The sequence below is a fragment of the Microplitis demolitor genome, chromosome 3 (assembly GCF_026212275.2).
Source record: "Microplitis demolitor isolate Queensland-Clemson2020A chromosome 3, iyMicDemo2.1a, whole genome shotgun sequence".
Taxonomy (NCBI): domain Eukaryota; kingdom Metazoa; phylum Arthropoda; class Insecta; order Hymenoptera; family Braconidae; genus Microplitis; species Microplitis demolitor.
Genome location: NC_068547.1, coordinates 973,306 through 993,399, shown reverse-complemented (window position 1 = coordinate 993,399; position 20,094 = coordinate 973,306). Strand labels below are relative to the sequence as shown.

At 34.3% G+C, this 20,094-nt stretch overlaps 1 protein-coding gene across 3 annotated transcripts; it reads left to right on the top strand.

The window, feature by feature from the left end:
- Positions 1-491: 491 nt before the first annotated feature.
- Positions 492-20,060, top strand: LOC103576196 (S phase cyclin A-associated protein in the endoplasmic reticulum). 3 transcript variants are annotated; one of them, XM_008556317.3, is made up of 10 exons: positions 492-694; positions 940-1,163; positions 1,403-4,494; positions 4,580-4,689; positions 4,764-4,887; positions 6,785-6,945; positions 14,688-15,105; positions 16,226-16,426; positions 18,650-18,823; positions 19,611-20,059. In XM_008556317.3, the coding sequence occupies exons 2-10, from the start codon at positions 953-955 to the stop codon at positions 19,689-19,691; spliced, it is 4,572 nt and encodes a 1,523-aa protein (XP_008554539.1). In that variant the 5' UTR covers positions 492-694; positions 940-952; the 3' UTR covers positions 19,692-20,059. The 3 variants fall into 3 exon arrangements, with proteins under 3 accessions (XP_008554539.1, XP_014299593.1, XP_014299594.1); XM_014444107.2 differs by lacking the exon at positions 492-694 and adding an exon at positions 709-854 and having other exon boundaries at positions 19,611-20,060; XM_014444108.2 differs by lacking the exon at positions 492-694 and adding an exon at positions 709-869 and having other exon boundaries at positions 19,611-20,060.
- The last annotated feature ends 34 nt before the right edge of the window (positions 20,061-20,094 follow it).

Sequence of the window (20,094 nt, the reverse complement as noted above, 5' to 3'; positions counted from 1 at the left end):
GTGGCAGCACTGTAAATAATAATAATAGTGAGTGAGAATATCTGGCGGCAATATTTATTTTGTCATTTTTGTCCCAATATTAGCATGCGTGTGAGTGTAGCAGATATGAGACAAATTTAAATTACAAATAAATGAATTAAATATATATTAAAAAAAAAATGCACATACTGATTTTCAAATTCTACATATGTGCATTTTTTAAATTTAATACGATTTACATTTAGCTCACTTATTTTAAAATTTTTAAAATTGACAATTGTCAGCCATATTCACACTCACACTTTAAGATTTATAACTGTTGACTACAAGTTGTTACCAACTTTCTCAAGAAGTTAGCAGCCAGTTGCCGTCAACTTGAGAAAATTCAAATTTTTGATCACTCGAAACTTTAAAGAACAGAGTCCAGGGTGCAGACTAGCCAACTTAAATTAAATGTCACTCTGCTGAAAGAGGTACCAACAAAAAAATGTATTTTCACGCTTCACGTTGCTCTTTTTAGTTTGTGGATAAAGAAAGATAGACTAATGTCAAATTTGATTTGTTCCAGAGGTGTCACACAATCGATATTTTCTGTTATCATCAGTTAGGTGTTTAGCTTTCGGATTGTTGTGATGTTGGGACGACAATACTGCGTGTGATCCACGTGATTATAAATAAATATTATAATCCATGGTACTTATTGTATATAACGCAGGTATTTATTTATATAAACATGGGTAATACAATGTGTTCAGATAGAATAAGGCATTCATTAAATATTTACCATGACAAATTTAATTTATTAATAATGCGTGGGCTCAAGGTTTCCAATGACAGCTAAAAAAACTTTAAACCTTTTTACTTTGCTATTATGAGTTAATAATTACGTAGTTTGTTATTTTGTTTTTTCTTATTATTTATTTCGTTTCTTATTCTATATCTTTTGATTTATTTTTTCAGATTGCTTTAAATAATGGCTGATGTAAGATTATTAATTCGCGAAGAAGGTAGAACAGCTAGAAACCTGGTGGCATTTAATGTCCCAGTAGGTACTAATAATATTGAAAGAGTTACCAGAAAACCACCAAGTGTTCCACGGGTAATTTCATCAACAAATATGAAAAGAAATATTAAGACTTCAGCACGAGTACGCTCAGCATCAACTGGTCGTGATAAAAAATCTGGTGATTTTATTTATTATTTATAATTTTTTATATTATTATTATCATATCGATGTTCTAATTAGCAAATTGCCTAACAATATTTTTTATGAGTTAATTAAATAATAAAAAGTTAAAGGGTCTTAGCTAGACCTTTTTTTTTATATAAATGGAAGATTTTCTGAAATGGAGTTAGACAATTCGTTAATTAGAACTTCGATATTTAGACTAATTATTAATTTAAAATTTGTTATTATCATTAGAGTTACAAGCAAGATATTGGGCTTTTTTATTTGGTAATTTACAAAGAGCAGTTGATGGTATTTATCAAACTTGTGAGGAAGATGAAAACATATCAGAGTGTAAGGAAGTTATTTTAGTATTAGAAAATTATACACGAGACTTTCATAATCTTATTGAGTGGTTTAAAGTCAAATGGGCGTATGAAAATTCACCGCCTCCATTGAGACAAGCACCGCTCGCTTGGGAAGTTAGAAAAACATCACCATGTAGAATGTGGAATTCGTCAGTAGCTAAATGTTCTAGTCCAACACAGCGATTGAGTCCAACTTGTCAGAGTCCGGATGATCAGGGGGAAAATAGAACGGCTAGTAATGCTGAGAAGTTGTTGAATTCTATACGTGATGCTTGTGATTATAAAAGAATTAAGGACAATAAAAATGTATCGAGAAAAGATCCAAATAATCTTAAAGACAGGCGAAGAAATTCTGTTGAACGTGAGAGTGATAGAATTATGTGCAGAGAATCGTCGACGGTTGGTAGAGTTGTTGGAAGGAGTTTCGCTAGATCAGCGACGTCAGTTAAATTGAATGGTAATGTTAACAATAAAAAGTCTAATGAGATTATAAATCGCGACGCTAAAAATACGAGCGTCAACAAAGAAAATAAAAATAATGAGACTGGAGCACTTAAACGGATTCACAGTCTTGCTGATATTGAGAGGATTAAAAATAAAACAAATGGAACATTAACTGAATTATCTAGAGTTGAAAATGACCGGGTTACAATAGTTGATAATAAAAATATTAACAGAAATATGTCAAATAATTCTGCAAGACCGCGGTCTACTCCGAATCCTTCTAGACCATACGCTGCTGTTTCACAATCCCAAAAATCTTCAAATCAATTACCAGAGGCTCCCAAAATGGTAAGAAGTAAGACGAGTTTAAATGTACGAGAAGTGTCGAGTGTTAGTAAAGCTAGACCTGGTTCCTCAGTGATGGTGCGCAGACGATTGCAACGATTAAGAAATGATCGTCAGCTTGAAGAATCTAGTGACATCAGTGGTTCTGTTGAGGTGCTGTCGAAGCAAACGGCTAAAAGTAGAAAATCGTCGGAAGACAGCGATGGCTGGCAGACAGTACGCGGTAGATGTCGACGAGGAAGTTCTCATAGCTTGAGTATGTCAACGAGGTTTCATCGGCCGACTACTGCAACCTCTTTGCCCGCACTGTCGATTGAGAGTCCTAATGAAAAGAAGAAGAAAAATTTATTCTCAGTGTCTTGTCCAACTCCAAACAAGGATTTGAATGTTGAAAAAATGAGCATGATTAAATTTGATGATAGAGGTAAAAATATGATAACGATTAATGGTAAACACAAGTCTTTTGATGATGAATCTAAAAAAGAAAACGTCGTGCCAAATGTTGCTTGTGATACAAATTCAACGTCAGTGATCGCGGCAATTTTTAAAAGCGAAGCTGAGCTGTTGGAAAAAAGAATTCAGCAGTTTATGACTGCTCAGGCTGAACGCGAGAGAATTATTCTTGAGGAAGAGAGAAAGACTGAAGAAGCCGATTCCAAAAGGTCTCAACAGCTGTCAGATGAAGAAGCATCTCTTCAAAGGCAGATTCAAGAGTTAGAGTCTACGGAAATTGACGTGGACACTGAAACAGATGAAACGGATGGAGAAATGATGCTGGAAATAGAAGAAGGAGAGATTCCAGAAACTATAAATGAAGTTGTTGATGACATTAGTCTTGAAGATCGTTATGAGAACATGTTAGAAGGTATGTCTTGGGCTGAACGAGTTGATACTCTAGCACAACTTAAAGCTCTCGTAGCTCGGCATCCCGGTAGAGCTTTGGAACTTCATCAGAAACTTTCTTCTCCATCGCGAAAACGATCTTTGCCCGAAACTTTGAGACGGTACCAAGCCAAACAAGCTTGCGCACAACATAAACGATTGAAACTTTTGTCAGAAAAGTCTCAGCGTCTCCGTGAACTGCTAAATAAAGTTGAAGATGTCAAGAGAGCCAAGAATCAGCTAACAGAAGACAAAAGATTACGAATGGAAATGAAGTTAAAGAGAGCTGAAGAAAATCGGACCCAACATTTGCTTGAAGTTGTACGCAAAGCCCACGATGAAGACTCCAAGCTCAAAGAAATAGCTTTTATTAATGAACTAGAAGCGCAAAATAAACGTCACGACTTTATGGCACTGTGTCAAGAGCAAGAAGAGCGTATCCAAGGTATTCATGAGGAACGTCAAAGACGTCAAGAAGAAAAAGCAGCTAAAGAAGCTGCTGCTGAAGAGCGACGGCGTGCATTAGAAGCCGAACGGCTGCTGAGAATTCAGAAGATGCGACAGACAAGACGCGAACGTGAAGAACGAGTGGGTAAAATGCAGCTAGAGAGAGAAAAAGAACGATTAGAACTGGCTCGAGAAAAAGCAAGAGACCGTGAAGAACGTCTGAGTGCGCTTCATGCTGCTCAGCTGGCCAATCAAGAGGAACTGCAAAAGAAAATAGCGCAAAAACAACAGGAATCCGCTAGGCGCCATGGAGAAAATATTGAGCACATCAGACAACGTGCTGTTGAATTGTCCATCTTGAGAATGGAAGAAATACCGCCGACTTTGAAATGTTACCCAGCTCCAAAGCAATGCTCGCTGTGCAATACTCAGATACTTAATGAAGTATGTCTAGTTAGTCATTTGAAGAGCAAACACCACCTGGATGCTGTTAAAAAAGTCCATGATGGTAAAGAATTGTCGCGAGATGATTTACACAAGTTCAATATTACTCAGATAAAAGATGTCCAGGTGTCAAGTGCTGTTGCCGATGATAAGGCTGCTAAGGAGAAACAAAGAGCCTTGAAGAGACGAAGCAGGAAACTCAAACAGCGTATGACTGCTCGAGGACAAGAGTGGAAAAACTCACAGACTGGTGAAAATGGACAGAATATTGAGTCGAGTAATAAGACAAAGTTGAGGAGAAACTTGAAGGAGTTGGATCGATTGTGTAGCAGTCATGGCAAAACTACATGGTCAAGTGTCGCAGTTGCTGGACTTGAAAGATGTTTAGGTGAAATCGGAAGGGTTTTTAGTAAAACTGTGAGTTAAATTTATGTTGATTGTTAAATTTATAAATTACCAGAGTTGACTTAATCAATGTTAAAACTTTTTTTTTTATTTTCAGAGTTCTGTTGATCAAGATGTCTTTCAATCTTTAAATGGATTCGAGACTTTGACAAATTTATTAAATCTCGGGGTTAATATTCAGAATAATTCTCACACTCTATCGAATAAGTAAGTAGTAGTCAGACGCTTGTGAAAGATTTAGTTTATGAATAAAATTATTATTAAATTTGAATAAATTTCAGAAGTATCATGTCAATTTGCCGAGTCTACAAAGCCAGTGTCAACGATCATTCTGATAATATTGAAGCTGTTCTGCTTAGCAATAAAATTCTTACTATTCTGGATCTTATACTACAGAGATTCGAGGTAATTTAAATTTTACAATCCGATATTACCCACTAAGTTATTTTTTCCCAACACAAAAGTATTGTGTTAATCCGTGAGATGGTGCTGGGTCCTCTCTCAGTGGCAGAGCGGGACATTTTATTAGCATTTAATCATTAAAAAATGACCAACGAGACAAGAACCCAAACGAGAGAACTTCGGAGTGACGCATAAATCAACGTAAAATAAAAATAAATAAACAAAAAAAAAAAAAAAGTTATGTTAATGCTTCCAGATAGACGTAAAGATATGTTGTCTTTCTTTTTACCTCATTCGTATGTATAAGCCAGTGACGCCAGAGCAGGCTTGTTGCCTTGTCAAAATAAGGATTAAGCATTTTAAGCGGACCCAGAACTGGAGCACAGTCTTTTCAGACTTGTCAGAAAGACCATCGAGTCTGGTAGTTTTTATAAAATAAATAAAATCCTGAGACACAAGATGACCAAGAGTTGTCCATAATAATATTATAAATTTACACATACATATACTGGGCTGGATGACTAGTCCACCAGTTGCTTCTTTATTTAACATTTGCGTTTGATAAAAAACCTATAGATCACTCGTTCAACAATTTATCGTGAATTCATAAATATGACCGGTCACAAATCAGTGAACGCGACAAAACTGAGACAACAATTACTCATTCTGGATATTCGTGCTAGTGCGTGATTTCTCTCGCCTTATACTTTACATCCTCTTTATCTACTATCTTCTTTCTTGTTCTTTTTCTTACTCCTGCTATCTCAATTTTTATAATACTGTCTCTCTTTCGCTCTTATATATATGTATACATATATATATATAATCACTTCTGCTCTCAAGTCTAACTCAGACGGCTGCGATTTCCCCTCAGCAAATGCATTAGCGGCGAGAGAGCTTTTAGCGACGTCACGCAGACCGCCACAACGTGCAGACTTCTCGACTCTGCTGGAAGACAAGGGGCCAGAGAGAGAGAGAAAGGGAGTATGAATATCGAAAGTGCACATAGAACAAGAAGAAGAGAGAGGAGAGAGAAAAAAGTAATAGAGACGAGTAGTCATCATCGTCGACAATGTCCTCGTCGTTATCGTATGTCGTACGTGGATATACCATTACATAGACATCGAAATTTTATCCACTGGACTCTTTCTCTTGCTCGTGGTACTTTCGAGTGGTCGTCATACGAATCGACCTAATCTTTTGTCTCGTAGCTCTCCTTTCAACGACCTATTCACACTAGTGTCGTCGTCTATTCCACATCCAATCGTCTCCTGCACTTTAATTTATCTCTCTCGCTCTCTCTTTCTCTTACATTTACTTTGCTCCCCGTCTCAACTTTACTCTTGTATGTGATGATGATACTCGAGAACAACGAAATGGCCGAGTTGTTATTCAACAACGACTCTGCTTTCACTTCTCGAGTAATGCTACCAATGTCCTTTTACCAGCAGTCAATTTCCTTCTTCAAGTATAACAACTCCATCATCATTGACAAAATTTACTCTCGGATATTTTTTATAAAGATTCATTTTAGTGGCAGTCGTAGTAGTTTTAATCCAAGTCCTTGGACAATAAGCAATCGTGTCTGAGCAATTGGACCTGGATATATTGTCAAAGGGGTTGTTTTTCATTTTTATTTATTATCATTTTTTTTTTTCCTAAATATACACAAGAACGAAACTTGAAATTTCTGATAAAAAGTACCCAAAAACTCCCCTTGTAACATCACTGTTGTCCCCTTTTTATATTTTTTCTTTTCTCTTATTTTTTATTTGTCCATTTTTTTTCATTCCATTCACTTTGATGAAAGAGTTTGCTCGAGCGTCAATAAAATACAGAAAAAAAATAAAATAAAATGAAATGTCCACATACTGAGTCTCCTCTCATTTTAATATTACAGGCAGTTGCTAGTTTGGATGACGCTGCACAGACTCAAGAGTCAACGACGAACACAAGTAATGCCAGCGTTGCAACTGCGGCTATTCAATTACTCTGCAGTCTTGTACCAGAAGTGCCTTCCAATAAATCTATCGTACAAAGTCGTCTCCACGATATCATTGGGTAAGTACCTATATCATTAACAACATCAATCAATATTGTCTTACTTAATTAAAAATTTATATTTGCCGAGGCCATTTACTCATTTATTGAAATAAAAGTATGTCTTAGTCAATGAGACATAAATAGTGAGGACTGAAAGAAATCTAACGGTCTATTATCGTTTCTTACCCCAAAATATTTAGACATGAAAAAACCCACAGGCTGTGTTAATAAGACCACCCTCGTTACAACATGATGAATTCGTTGGAGTAGACCACCGCGAGTTGACCGACAGTAATATAATACTCTTCAGTCAGTCAGATTGACGAGACCCAATCTGTTTTAACTGCTGCATTACTACTACAGTGTAGTAGTTGATCCTCATGGCGCCGTTGAACGAAAGACACCTGGGTCAACTTCCTCTTATTTAGACCCTCCAGCTCTCTCATGAACCCTTTGACTTCATCATGTCAATCTCCTTTATTTTTATTTCCCTAGTTTATTTTTTGTTATTTTTTTTTCATACATACATTTTTTTGTCATCATTTCTATCTGCTCTCACTCCTTACAATATTCATTGTACGATTATTATCCGGCATATATATGTATACATTTCTCCCCTTTCTTTTTTATTAAACCAGCGACGCTATGCAACAGGAAGGGGCTCGATGTGTTATGATTAATTCTCCCGATGCAAAACGACCAGTCATGGATTTTACTTAGCACGATTGCGTTTCATATACTAACGTATAAATTTTTCTCGTTATCCAATTTTTGAACTTTGAATATCAGCACAAAAAAAAAGTCAATATATTCAAAAAAAATGTTTGTATTATGAATTGACAAGAAAAAATTTCTTGCGTCAAAAAATCATTTTTTTCTGTATATATTTTTTAAAAATCAATTTTAAATCTTAGCTTAAAGTATTTTATTTAATCTTGAATTGGTAAACTTTTTTTTTTAAACTTTTAAAGTTCTGAGGAAACAATTTTCTGGCACGTACAAGCCACTGCGATTATCTGGATAGCGATTATGTTGGGAGTGGATCCGGCTCGAGTGTCATTCACCGAGTTCATGGAATATTATGTGAATCGGTGGTTTCGATAAGGTAGATAATGCACTTCGGAGGCACTTGAGATTGGAATTTCGCAAAAAAAAAAGAAAAAAAAATCAACACCCAAGTGTCTACATATCCCTGCTTTTATCAATTTAACGCACTTATCAGCCATCATTTGTTTATCATTTTTTGTTCTCTTTATTATATTTTTATTCAAAAATTTTTTTATCGCGTAATGGATCTGCGGGTTTATTATTTTAAATTTCTTGATCTCATTTAATTATTTTATTAATGCCCTTTATTTATCACCGTATTTACGATTTATTTCTCAAGAATACTTTGTTTTATTATTATTTACCTATACGATAGTTTTTTTTCCGCAAATATTAATTGACAACTACCACTACTTGAATACTTTAAATTTTATGGCAATAAAATAAATATTTATTGATTTACTTAATGACTTAAAATCACTTGCTAATTCTACTTAACACTAAACTTATTTCTGCTTACGAAGTTATTGTGGTCATAAATTTATTTAATAATAATATTACTCTGTTACATTTCGATATAAGTTTTAAAAAAAATTTCCGCTTAAAGTAGTTTAATTGTAAATACTTGTTAAAGTCTAGTTTACGGTAAATATGTTACATTATAAAATAATAAAATCGTAAAACAACTCGGTACAAATTTAATTATTCAATTTACTTAATCTTTTTACTCGATCAGTTAAGATTATTTTAATGTCTTAATCATGATCACTTATATAGACATGTATTGCATATTTATAAATAGCTTAGTAATTACCGACAAAATTATTTACAAATTCAAATAAATTTAATATCTCGACTAACTAATAATCGTTAATCGTTTATAAAAATAATAAATTTTATGTAAAATTTCATACATTGTAAAAAATCGGGAGTGAATTCAAAGTAATTACGGATTTTATTTAAATCGGAATTAACTCCGAACCGGATTTTCAAATTAAAAATCCCCGTAAATTGAAATTACAAAAAAAATATTTTTTAATTTAAAAAATATTTAATAAACTAAAAGTAATGTATGTATTAATTTTTTAATACTTTTAATTAATAAACTTTTTAATAAGATGTTGGATAGTCTTGTTAAATATTTCTCCAAAGATTTGAATTAATATCGGATCAACTAGGCTTTAATTTGATGATTTTTAAACAATCGACGATTCCAAAGTCTTTGTGCTAAAATCAAAAGGGTCTTGTCACTCCCCCGGAACGTGACACAATTAAAATTTTTAGCAAAACGATTAAATACGTAAACAAAGTACAAACTTATATAATTATTGTGAAAGAAAAAATAATTTTAAAAATCTAAATCTCTAAAAAATAAAGACAGGACACGTGTAGAGCACGAGGGTTTGTATGAGAAAAAGATAGTGACGGGAAGACGTAAAAAAAAATAATAATAATAAGTAAAAAGAAAAACATTGAGGGGGTGAATGAGCTAGGCGGGTTGGGTACGTAATCTGCTAATGGACTCTCTCTATTCCAAATTCACCCTCACTTCGGTACGGGTGTGCCATCACCCTCTGCCAAGCTTCCTCACTCATCCCTCCGATAACTTCCCTCCCTGGTGAGCTCTTCTCTCTTCCTATTCCATATTCTTTATCGACTCCGTCACTCCAATTTCTAGTCCACGCCGTAAATAATTTTACAATATATCTGTAAGACAAAAAAAAATGTTTTAAAATATTCTTACTCATCAATTTAGTTACACATTATAAACTTTTTTTTTTTTTTGCTAAAAAACTTGTCTCAGCATTTTTTAAATTTTTTATTTTTTATTATTCTCATCGCTGACGCATCGTGGGCGTAATTTGCTGGCTCTTGTCTGACCGGTGATCAGTGGCACATAAGTATATATTATATAGGGTTGGACTCAATAAAAGCAGATGCTCTTTGAACATATCAGCTGTCTTTCATATATACATACATCCATATAGTTTTTGTTGTAAAATAAAAATACCAGACTGTATGCAGGCAGTGATTTGATGACTCAGTTTCTTTTATTACTCATTAGTAATTTTATGATAATATTTTCTATCCAAGTGGACAATCGTTGGAGATATTTTCTAAAAAAATAATAATAATTATAAATAGTAAATGTATTGGATTAATATTGATGTTAATAATTGTAAAAATATATAGTTTAAGTGTAATATAAAGTGTAGGAGCACAACCGAGTATTTGATCAGGCGTCGCAGTGTGTACGAGGGGATCGTGAGCCAGAATATATCCCGGGTGTTGATATTCCCAGTCCTCCATCACACTTTCTCCTTCAACACTTTAGCGAGACTATTATCCAGATTAAACCTGGAACTGACACAAACTTAATTCATGCTCTGTCCATCTTGTTCATCAGTGTCGCACATCGACCTGTAAAAAAATAATTTTATCTGTAACTTGAGTTAAATAAAATGACGTATTTATCCAGTGTCATGTCCATACCTTACGGAATTTAAACAATAAGATTTTTATTTAATATACAGCAAGTAAAGTTTGAGGATGTGAATTTATCCATTTGTATTCAATCGATTGCTTTATTTACAATCCGGAGTGCAAACTCACGTTTATGGTGTACAGTCACCCCTAAATCTCTCATCCCTATATATAGTTCGCAAACGCAACCCCATCCAGTTTCCATCCACCGCCTGTATATAGATTAGTATAGAGGACTAGTAGCAGCACAGCAGCAACGTCGTCTGTTTGGGCCGTTTCGCCACCCCAAAATCCCGTCGTGAATGCATTACGCGTCAACGAACGCGGAGTAGCAATATCCTGAGCCAGTTTCTCTTGCTCTATGCCCTAGCACACTGAGAACAGTAGAATAGACGGATGAACCCATCTATACACATATATATTTATGTTGTAGGAGTAGATGAGTTTGGGTTTGTGTATAGAGAAGAGATTAAAATACATTACCAATTCGAGAAGGTATTCTGGTCCGTAACACCTTCGAATATCCGGCCTGTGGTAATCCAGCAAGATTTTTCACTTGGACGACCAGCCTCGTCCTATACCTTCGCTTCCTGATTTTTTTCTCCAGGTATTAGGAGTCGATAGTCGATAGACTCAATTAGAAAAATTTATTTCCATTGTTTTTTGTGTCCGTGTATTGGGTAGAGGGAAATATAAAACAACGTAAATGTGGAGGGAAAATAAGTAGGTAAGAAAAAAAAACTGGGGAAAGTTGGGGGACACTTGTCAGTGTCGCAAACTGTAGGGGTCGAGAGAAAGAGGAGACTTTGTAAATATTGTAACAAGTGTGGCTCGACAGGATAGAAGCATGCCAGTGATGATGTCCTTCTTGCTTCTTGTGCCTCCTACCGTACAATCGATATTTCGTGTTCATTTCACAATTGAGATTGTCATTTTCACTCGTTGTCATATTTATGTATTAAATAAAAAAAAATAATTATTTTTTATTTACTTTTTTTTGCGTAGTGTTGACGTTGGTTTTATAAGTCTTGATAATACTTATCTCGCGTGTATAAGACCAAAGATTTAACATGTCAAATTGTAATTCTATAGGTTTGAAAAATCAGGCTAAGAAGGTATTAGTCGGACATCGGATATCTCCAAGGTCAGAGTAAAAATGTCATCAAGATTTTAAATATTAAAAAAAAAATCATCTTTTTATAATAAATTTAGTCGCAGATTTATAATCTGTAAGTCGTAATTATCTTGATGGTATCTAATAATCTTCTGATTTATTGAAGAAGTAAAAAAAATGTCTTATAAGATTGTTTTTTTTTTTTTTTTTGAATCTGAAATGCCGGAAGAAAAATGAAAAAGTCTGCATCTCATCAGCCCGAGATTGCGATCTATCATTGAATGTTTGCGGGACCCCAAGCAAATATATTGAATTTATTTATTACTCCCATCGGCCGTCGTCATGGACCGTTCTCTTCACTAAGTATAAGTATAGGATGGTATGAGATGGGGTGGGGTGGAGGTTGGTATATCTGAGTACGGCTGGACTGGCAATCACAACCCCCGGACCACCATTAGCTAACCATATGATTATTTCATAGTGCCCCCAGTGTTATAGGGGCACCCCCGGGTTCTTACTACTAGGGTGCATATCTTTGCGCTTCGTGGGCTCCCACTAGTGACTATTACTACTATCACCTCTCGTTTTCTCCTTTTATTTAACTGCATTGAGTATATTTTCTTCTCACTTTCTCCTAATGTTATCACACGTTACTCATACGTTAGGACTAGACGAGGCTGCCGTGACTTTGCTCCAATTCAAGCATAATAATTTTGAAGTAGACCAGCGGAAACATTGAAATGACGAGCTGTCACTGGTCGTACCGGCGTCACGGATTTACGACTGCCTGATTGATTAAAATCTAATGAATTATAAATATTTTTATTAAACCCATTGACAATATTAAAAGATTATAAAAGGTAACACCCTAATGTAAATATTTCCATACGCTTTAATCTGTTGATTAAAGAAATTTATTTTAATATTTAAAAACTAAATTTTAAAAAAATATCCGATACTGGAAAAAATTTTTATTTTAATTTTAAAAATTACTTGAAATTATTCAAATTTAAAATCAGCCGTTAATATAAAATATTAATGAACTTATTTAAATACTTTATTTTTACATAACTTTAAATTTCCAAGTCACAAATGTCATGAAAATTAAAATCGTACCGTATGTTAATTAATTTCATTTAAATAATTATTTTTTGTCCATAAGTAAATCAATTTTAAATAATATTAATATTAAAGCTGATAGTTATTTGAAAGACCTGAATTTTAATTAAAAAACTTTTTTTTTTTATGGATAATTAATTTTTAAATACGCGAAATTTCATAGCAAGACTTTAATAAACTCGCGATTATCAAAAACTAATTAAAGTTTTTTGAAAAAAAAAAGTTTTGTCTTCGTTTTAAAATGCAAAATATTTCTCGCGCCGAAGGTACTTTTTTTTATGACACGTGGCAGTTGATTATATGATTAAACTGTAGTTTATGGAGTGTCGGATATCGAGAGTAGGATCACCATTAACACTACTCCGGACAATTGATACTGGGATTATAGTATTCGACAAATTCTCAAATAAAATGCACCACAGTGTGTTGGATGGATTAACATCTCTCGTGATTATTTCTGGCTCCCTTACCTAAAAATTTGTGTACACCGAGATTAGTTTATTCCCTACGCATACACATTATTATCGATGACGAGAAACGACCGACGGCGGTATATATTCTATGATATAACATTAATAATATTCCGGACTAAACAACAATGTAAGAGGGGAAAAGAGTAAGGAAAATGTTTATATATTATACATGAATGTTGGATACACATGCTGTATATATATGTATATATGTATGTATGCATTGTCATTGCTCGTAATATGTATAATAGTAATATTCCAGCCGGGCGATTCGATTTGTAATGCTGATGTATTGATAGGGTCACTTGGGTGTATCAATGACCCTTTGAAATTTGCGTTTCAAATCGGGTACAGTAATCCTATCATTATTATTGTTTATATAAATTATTATTTTTTATAATATCAGGCTTATATTTTTGTCAGCCGAAAATTGCAGGCTACTTCCAACTACCCCTTAAGCGGTCAAATTACATAAATTTTTCATTTTCGTTGGGCGAAAAACGTTCCGTTCTTCAGACACATTATTTTTGCGGGATGTTTTCGGGTTGTCCTGCGGGGTCAACCGTTTTCCATATTTTTTATTTAAAAATACGCCTTGATCTAAATAAATATCAAATAATTATAGAGATTATTAAAAACATAATTGAATAAAAATAGAAATGATGTTTATTTTAAAAAAATATCAGGACTAAAATCATAGGATCACTTACCTCATCTCGTCGATGATTAGACGCGACAGTTGGTCGCGTCGTTGCACTTGCGATAGGGTGTGTATTATATGTATTTTCTATTATTCTTCCATAGATCGAGGCGAGAGTACGTCGCGCGGCATTTCACGGGGGTCTGTAGTCTGAACGTGTATGTATTTGTTGTCTTTCTTTGCTACTGCTGCTGCTGTATGTGCATTTAGTACCGCGTGGATGTCGTACGTTAGAGAAAAAGAGAGAGCCAGCGATAATACGCACTGACAGGACGCTCTTGGTCCCCTTGAGTTCTCCATTGGGGTCGCCCGACCCCGAACCTCCACTCGATGGCTCAGACCAAATAAAAAGAGGCGACGTTTATCGCGTCCCGTTTAAATGAGATAAAGTGAAACAGAAAATTTCAAGTTTCGGGGGCCGATGGTAGACGGGGATAGAAAGAAAAACATATATACAATTCAGTATGCCTCCGTATCGTAGAATGAGCAACTGGAAATAGAGAAAAACAAGAGAGAAGAGCTAGAGAGAAATAAAATATTCGCAGGGGTCGTAAAGCTCTACACAGAATTACCCACTGATGTTATAATCCTCTCGTGTTACGCCGTCACACATGCTTCGTTGTAAGCAATAGTATTTTTTTTGTCCACCGTCTCACCCTCTTATGCTTGTCTTCTTTATACTACGCTCTCATTCAATTTCAATCAGCCATCAGTACTGTACCGAGAGACACTTGTCAGCCAGATAATCATCATCTATCTCATATCAAAAGTCCTGCCCCATTTCACTTAAACTAATAATTAATAAATAAAAATAATATGCTTGCAGATTCCTGGTAACTGGTGGTCTAGTTGACCGAGTGACTCGTCACAACCGAGCGCTCATTGAAAGTGATTATTTATTGGACCAGGAACACGAGTCACCGCTTCTTCTCGCGTCCTATGACCTTCTTCATCGGCTGACATGTCACCTTAAACGCGTAAATAGTAATAATGACAACTCAAATTCGGTGAATCATGAATCTGAACAAAGCACCGCTGAATCTCATCTGCTGGGATGTCTTGAGACAACTGAAGCTGCTGGAGCTATCGGGTGTCTCTACGCAACGTTTGCTTTGGCCCATCAAAAATGTGCTTCACCCACACCTGGGCAAACCAGCTGCTCGTCCTCTTCGGCAAAACTTCTAGCTTCACGTACTCTCAAGTTGCTCAAGTCGATTGCTCAAGTGGATCTACAAACACTTCAGGTAAAACTTAATAATATGAAAATATAAATTTTTAATATATGTATATATTTGTATATATTTATTATTAAATCATCAATGATTTAATAAAATAAACTTATTGACTCGTCGATGTGCAAAGGAGACCCAGCTCACTGTAATAAGATCAAGTATTTAGGGTCGTCCAAACCCTTTTATTTTTATCACAATTGGCTCTCTATACAACTCAATATTGTGCTGGTTATTGAAAGCTCAAAACCCTCATCCTCTTGTCTTGGTAATTTTTATATCACTAAAATTTATTATACTTAGTATATTATTTATATACATTAGTGTACTTGATATACCCTTAAAGGTAGTCCATCAAAAAATAATCAATCGTCTACTCCCTTGGGCATATTGAGTCGCGCCTACTGATATATATATATATATATATATTTTTTTTTTTTTTTTTTTTTTTTGCCATTAGCCATTTACAAACCCACGGGGTTTCCGAGAGAGAAAGAGTGAGAGGAAAATAATTTAGTGTACGATAGAGACATTAACCCAGCAGGAGACGCCAAGCATATCAACATCACCAGGGATAAATTCAGTATCCCAATATACTTTAGCAGTAGCAGCAGTAGGATATTGTATTATACAGCTTGACAGCCGGGTAGGTTGTGGCGATCAAACCACGAATTAAATCTGAAGCAGCAGTAGCACACCTCGCGCCCATCGTATGTGTACATAAGCATAAGCTTACAAAGTATACCATAGACCATAGTACAGAGTGGGTTAGTCTTCATACGTATAACAACATGAGTCAATGAGTGAGTAGCGAGTAGTAAATTTTTTACCCGCGTGCTGGGACCCCTCTGTCCCGGCAGGATGCCCCCTGTTGTGGTCCCGCGGGAGATCACTCGATTATCCCTTGTTGAGGCCCGGCTGCCGCTGGAAATTTGATTGCTAGAAGACCAACGTCTATTATCTATTCTTTGCTTAGTTGTCTTATTTAATATTACCCACGCCTTACTTTTTATTGCCGCTTTTGAGTTAAAAAAAAAAAAAATTAATCTTGCCAATAATTTTTACCGCAAATTTAGCGGGTAATTTATTGTGGGTTATTTTATTAAAAGCGTAATGCTGGTTTGGCTTGTTGCAGAAATTACTGGGAGCTGAGGGTACTAGTTTACAATGGCGGTTGATAGCCAGCCACCTGATCACCAGGTTTCTAAGGGAGGAACCCCTTGAAGAAATAAATGAGACGAGTAAAGCCACCCAGAGTTCACCAACGGCAGTCCACATTCTCACTGAGCTATTTACTGTTCTCGGTTACTTTGCCGTAAATAATACCGATAATCAGGTATGTATATTCATCCTTAAATATTATCACATAAATATGTGTTGACAATAAATATAAAATAACGTTTTTAGTCTTTCAAAAATAAATATATTTAAAAAAATTATAATATCTCAGAGTAGAGTGTAACACACGCGGTAATTATAATCTAAAAGCTTAAAAGATGAGTCAAGGTTCCGAGTAGTAAAGGTTTTTTTAAACGTCGATAACACTGGTATTGCTGGAATGTCCGTGTCGAAACCTTGTAGATGGTTCACGGTAGCGATAGGACCTAGAACACATCAATTGGTCCCAGTTATCTGACTCCAGGTCCAGAGTTTTGATAATAAAGACGCCACCACAATTTACTCCACTACTTTTATTATCATTATTATTTTTTTAGAGAGAAGCAAAAAATCTAAATAAATAAAAATGAAATTTCATTTTTCTTGAGGAAAAATTTTTAAAGTCAGTGTAGCAGGCAGAGCCAGAGTCAAAGTGTAGACTGAAGGTCTTCGAAAGTGATTGTTGATGGTTCGTAAATCATTGTGTAAGTGAGATGATAGCGCGATGAGGTAAAAGTAAGTGAAAAGGATAGTAGAGGAGAGTGTGGAAAGAGCCCACTTAAGAGGATGAGAGACGAATGCGTTGACGTGGAACGATGCACTCAACATGTATTTCGACGCGTGCCGGGTCACAAATGCTTCCTATGTATGTATAGATATAGATATATGAGTGGGATGGATGATGGTTATAAGAACCGCCACCGACGAGCACACGGAATGGTAAAAAGCCTTATGTCCAATATATATATATATATATATCTATATATACATATAATATCTTAACGGCATTTGGTCGCGCATATTGATGGGAGGTCCGTTGAGTGTGTTGTGTCTAACAGCTTCTCTGCACTCACATACGCTCTTTCTTCATCATCTGTACATCTACATAATGTCTCATATGCTTTTACTTATAAATCTATCTATAGATATATATGTATGTATATATATATTGGTATTTCTACTACTACTAAACTTCAGAACCTTCGTACTTTACTCTTTGCCGATATATACGACTAGTAGACGCTAGACACTAGACTTCAGACGCTAGACGGTGGATGTGAGACCATACTCTCATCTTATGCCGATGAATACCGACCCAAGTTTTACTGTACTCCTGTCCTGAGAGTTAAGTTCCAATGGCAATTGCGGAGGCACACTTTACTTGCCGGGTGGTGCATCACCCAGGAGACCTAAATAAGGGTTTGCTTCGTAAGAACGCACATCTTTACGTTGTGGCGCCTGTGGTACTCTTGTGTGTTGTGTTTAGAGTGAGCCGAGAGATAAATAAGGGACGGCTGTCACGAAGAGATGTTAAAAAAAAGTACTAAAATAAAAATAAAAATAAAAATAAAAAACAGAGATTTTAAAAAAGAGATTCATAAGAGATGATTCATTGAAGAGTATTTTTATAATTTTTTTTTTTCTTAAATCTTCCACGGGAAATTTCAAGATTTGATTATTTTTATACTTCACTTGCTCGTCGTATATTTTTTTTTATTCATAATTTTTTTTCTTTGGCTTTTTTAAATGCATTTGGAGCTTACAGATCGAGGATTTGTTTCAGCGATGAATTCGTGAATTGTTTTCATTAATTATACACATGTAGGAGGTGAATGCGGATTGACATTTGCATACAGACGAGTTTTTTGGAGATTATAAACAAAGGATTACCACAGTCTTCTTTGTTTTCTCAAGGAATATCTTTTTGTTTCCTTTTATTCTTATTCTCGTGTATACTCACTTTTATTTTCTGACACATCAATGACGGTTTTATTTCATTATTGTTATTATTGTAGTTAATTCAATGGTGAATAATATGCGGGTATATTTAAATTGTTCGGTGTATGACTGCCGTTTAATACAAGTAACTTCCTTTACACTTGTTCTAAACTGTCACAGGTGAATTTGCTGGCAAAGTCAATTGACATTGTGCCCATTTTCGTTTTAATTTATTGTATAATTCTAAAGATATTTCCGTCACACCTGGTCACAACTATTTCCCACGGGTACTTGGCCAATGTATTTATAACTCATATCCTTAAATTTAATACTTTATATTTTTTCTTTTAAGTCTTTATTGTATAAATATTAAAATAAAGGTATTTATTGTTTTTTTTTGTTTTTTTTTTTTTTTATGTCTACTGTATAAATAAAATAGAGACATTTATTTTTTGTCTTATAGCTGGTTCTTCAGACCGCTGGCGCCGGTTCTAGTGTTCTTCAACAGCTTTGTACATTACCTTTTCCATTTTACGGTGATCCTAGACTAGCACTGTTTACTCTTCCAACACTTCTTGCAGCAACTCATAAAAATCCTGAAGCTACTGCCGTCCTCTCATGTGAAATGTCCTATCAGGTAATACTGATCCATTAGAAAATTATTTATTTATAAATTTATTTAGGGTAGGAGTACCATTTGTGGCCACTGCTCCATTTTTTGATAACGATTACTTTATTTTGATTAATGGAAACGTGGTGAAAAAATCTTCCATTGTAATAGTGGGGTACAAAAATTAATTATGTCACTGCGTATTTTACAAATTAATTTATTTGAATTTTTCAAGTGTCCAAAACTGCCGTAAGTGTCCAAAAACGGTACCTCTGCCCTATCGGCTAAAGAAGAAAACTTTTTAACTCCACATGGGAAATTTTTAAACATATAAAAAATATTTATAAAAATGGAGTCAGAAAATTTTCTGCTAAAGTCCTCGATGTGTACTTAAGGTAAAAGACCTAATACTCGATCACTACATGTATTTGTATATCGATATTTAATTAAATTTAGTAAATATAGTAAAAAATTATCATTTTTTCAAAAATCGGTCAAAATATCTATTCTGTTACACGCGCGTGAATAGAAATATTAAAATTCAAAAGTCCCTCGAAAATTCTGTTATGATTATCAAAATTTGAAGCTTTTTTACGCAATTGCTGTACTGAATAATGTTTTTCGCTTATGAAATTTTGGATAACAATAAAAAAGACTTAAATTTATCGACTTATAATGTCACGTTATAATTTAGGGTGAATATACTCTATAACCAGATAGTAATTCCCTGATAGGGTACAGGGTCTCTTACCTTGATTTTCTTGATATTAAATAATTTAATAATAATATTTATAGTCACTAAATAAATTTACAGCTTTTAGAAGAGTATAGAGACTCCAAGGAAGGTAAACTTCATCCGTTAATTCGTCTGATGAAGGACACTCATACTGCATAAGCTGCACAATTACTATCAATTGTGCCTTCTCACTACCATATATACCTTTAAAATAATTCCAAATAATAATTATTATTATACACTGATAATTTTTCTTCTATTATTATTTTATTTTGAGTTACCTTTTGCAATGTGATCATTAATTTATTTTATTTTTTATTTTCACGAGTTCTTTGACACTGTAAATATAAAATATTATTTATTACATACGTGAGAATTTTTAAGTCATGATATATATTATTATTTAATACTATATTTATTATAAAAATACTTATATGTTTTTTGTTGATAACAAAAAATATTAAGTGCAATGTCCGGCCAATGCAATTTATATTAAAGTATTAATTATCAATGATACTTAAATAATAAAAATATAAATTAAATTGAATATTAAAATTATAAT